This window comes from Ixodes scapularis, unplaced genomic scaffold (assembly GCF_016920785.2).
Source record: "Ixodes scapularis isolate PalLabHiFi unplaced genomic scaffold, ASM1692078v2 PGA_scaffold5__190_contigs__length_132052651, whole genome shotgun sequence".
NCBI lineage: Eukaryota > Metazoa > Arthropoda > Arachnida > Ixodida > Ixodidae > Ixodes > Ixodes scapularis.
The window spans coordinates 78,690,827-78,694,019 of NW_024609880.1; the positions used below are offsets into that span (position 1 = coordinate 78,690,827).

The 3,193-nt window shown below is 45.2% G+C and overlaps 1 protein-coding gene across 1 annotated transcript; it reads left to right on the top strand.

Moving 5' to 3' along the window:
* Positions 1-1,373: 1,373 nt before the first annotated feature.
* On the top strand, positions 1,374-2,423 carry LOC120839796. The gene has a single exon (XM_040210158.1). It carries the CDS (start codon positions 1,383-1,385, stop codon positions 2,421-2,423), a length of 1,041 nt encoding a protein of 346 aa, XP_040066092.1. The 5' UTR covers positions 1,374-1,382.
* The last annotated feature ends 770 nt before the right edge of the window (positions 2,424-3,193 follow it).

Below are 3,193 nucleotides of genomic sequence, written 5' to 3' on the forward strand. Positions count from 1 at the left end.
AAATCAAACGCCACGATCGATGTAATCTAACGTGGCGTTCGACAAAAATGACAACAAAATCCCGTCTCTGCGTGTTGAGCAAACAGACACGCCGTCCGTGTCTGTTGTGTTTTTATTCTACTTGACCGCGCTTTAGACATTCGAAAATATTATGGTATCAGCAAACTCTCCTGTTTGGTGTTTGAGGTGCTTTACAAACCTCGTTCACCCACGCAAGCTCAAGTGTATCGACCAACACATTGTTTACAAACAGGCCCGCGTTTGCCCACCATAGGCGAGGGCACTGCGCGCGCAAAAACCAGATTCGGCATAAATTAATCACCTCCGCATGTCCAGTGCCGGCAGCGGCGCCACTGCAGCGGTGTGACGTCAGAGTGTTGAGTTGGTCTATAGAAATCCCTGCAAAGCAATGGTATTGTTTTCCGGTTTTCCAAAGTAAGTATTAAAAAAAAATATATATATATGACATTAAAATGAGGGCTCTGTGGTGCTTCCAGCTTTTGTTGATCAGTGTTAACCATACGCATCTTCAAATACGGTCGGTGGCGTAGATTATTAAAACTATCACATTTTAGCCTTCCTTAACAGCCTTGGTGTCGTCCGCATACTTTGAGCTGCTTGCGCATCAAGAAAAACGCAGGCCGACACTACAACGTGCGTAAAAGGAGAAAAAAAAAGAAGTTCAGAAACAAATTTGGTACAAGTATGGCGCCTGGAACGCATCTCCCATTGGTGTGTTTACCGGGTCCAAAAAAGTGGTCCCTCGATTTCCACCAGATGACGTCATAGAAATGTCATGCTGTCACTGGTCGCGATCCTGGAGGAGTGCCAGCAGTTTTGTAGATGTGGCAGACGCCTGTTCTGCTGCAGGTCGCTCCCCACTGTGACAGTCTACGGAAGCTAAAGCAGCCGGAAGTTGGGACGCCTGGGACGCCGTGACCACAGCGACACTCGCGTTCGCCTGTGCTTTTCGCCAGCATTTTTAGGACTAACCGCCAGGATCGCGAGATCCGCCAGCAGAACACTCCGGCTTCTGCGACGTCATTTGTTGCCACGTCGGGACCACTTTTGATGTATGGGCAGGATAGACGCTAAACACACCAGTCGGAGACGCGCTACGGACACCATAGTACAACTTAGTGAAAATATTACGGCCCAGTTCAGTAGTTGTAAATGGCTTGAGGCCGCGCGATAACGCCCGCATGTTTCTTCGCATGTTCACCAATTATTTTTGTAATAACCTGCATCTCAAGTAACAAATAATAAAAAAAAAAATCGTAAACCTTGTTCACGTTCACGTCATGCAAGGATTGAAGGTTATTCGCTGCATCCGCAGCGGAACGCAGCAACGCGTTGGCGGTGGGCTCGGTGGCATCGTCAAGATGACGCTTCTAAACCACTTCGTGTTCATTGCACAGATGCTGCTTCTGCCGCTGCACCAGGATATGGGCGTCTCCGAGCACTATCAAGCGGCTGATCATCGCGGCGGCTTCGCCGTTCCAGCCGATAACGCGGAGCGAAGTGTGACGGATCTGGACAACTTTTTCCTGTGGAACTTCAATGGACATTTGGATTTTCCACGACCCATATCGACAGTGACAGCAGCTACTCTAGCGCCGCTCGGCAATATAAAAGACTGGCCGGAACCTGCACTTCTTCGTGGGCACGGTGGCATCGTCAAGATGACGCTTCTAAACCACTTCGTGTTCATTGCACAGGTAGGGAAACAATATCCTTGTTGCCTCCGCAGTAACAATATTTGTCTCTTCCTGCTACCGTGCCCACGGAGCTGTTTGAGTGTGCTGTGTGAATTTGGAATATTGCCAAAAAACCTACTTTTGTTGTGTGGTGATGTAGAAGTAAATCCCGGGCCTACTCTAGAAACAATATTGCAAAAACTAGATATTATCTCCGCTGACGTCAGGGAAATCAAATTGAGCCAAGCGGAAACAAAATCCAGACTAGAGACCATAGAGTTGCAAATTAAAAGCCTTGAAGGTCTGAGGTCAGCTGTGAACCAAAACCAAGAGAGGACAAAACAACTCGAATCTACTGTTGCATCACTCGTGTATAAGATTGATGACTTAGAAAATCGCAGTAGAAGAAATAATCTAATTATTTTCGGTCTTTCTGAGCTGCCAAACGAAGACAGCAGCAAACTCGAAGAGCGAGTAACAAAGGAGGTCCTTGATGACAAACTGTCCGTAAAAACCAATGGAATTGAACGCATACATCGCCTGGGAAAACCAACTGAAGGTAAAACTCGTCCAGTGATTCTCAAACTACTTGACTTCAGAGACAAGATGAAAATTCTACGTAACTGTAATAGGTTAAAGAATGAACCATTATCAATCAGCGAGGACTACTCGAAACGAGTTCAGGGAATCAGAAAAAAAACTGCTCGAAAGCTCGAAATCAAATAAGCTTGCCGGTGAAAAGGTAACTTTGATGTACAACAAAGTTAAAATAAACGAAAAAGTGTATACTTGGGACGACGTCAAAAACGACAAGAGTTTGATAGCTGATGTTGCACAGGCTTCAAGTCCATGACTAAAGCCTAGCCGTATCAATAATGATTACGAATTTCGCCTACTCAACTTAAACGCGAGGAGTATCGTGAATAAAACTGATAAACTTGAAACAGCTATTCTGAATACCGAACCTGATATTGTTGTAATCACCGAAACGTGGCTGTCAGACAGTATACAAGATAGCGAAATCACGCCTCCCAACTACACAATCTTGCGCAAAGATAGGGGATCACGTGGCGGCGGAGTTGCGATTCTTGCTCGAAATGGGATTTCATGTACATTGCTGCCCGATTCCCAGGGAATTGAGTGCTTATGGTGTAAAATCAGCTATGAGAACAGTTGCTGCTTCATTGCTGTGGCCTACTGACCCCCAAACACAGCCCCAGAGTTCTTTCGTAATATGTATGATTATATGCGTAAGAATCTTAACATGAGCAGTAAGATCATAATAGCAGGTGACTTTAATTTACCTCTAGTTGATTGGTCCTTTTCTAAACCCCAGAAATTATCCCATGGTGTTGATATTCTTTCAGAACTATGTTTTCATTATAACCTAACTCAAATTGTTACCGAAAACACTCGTATTCAAGGCTCGACACAAACAGTGCTCGATTTGGTTTTTGTTAGTGATCATTTTCTGAGCCACGAGTACAATATCGACG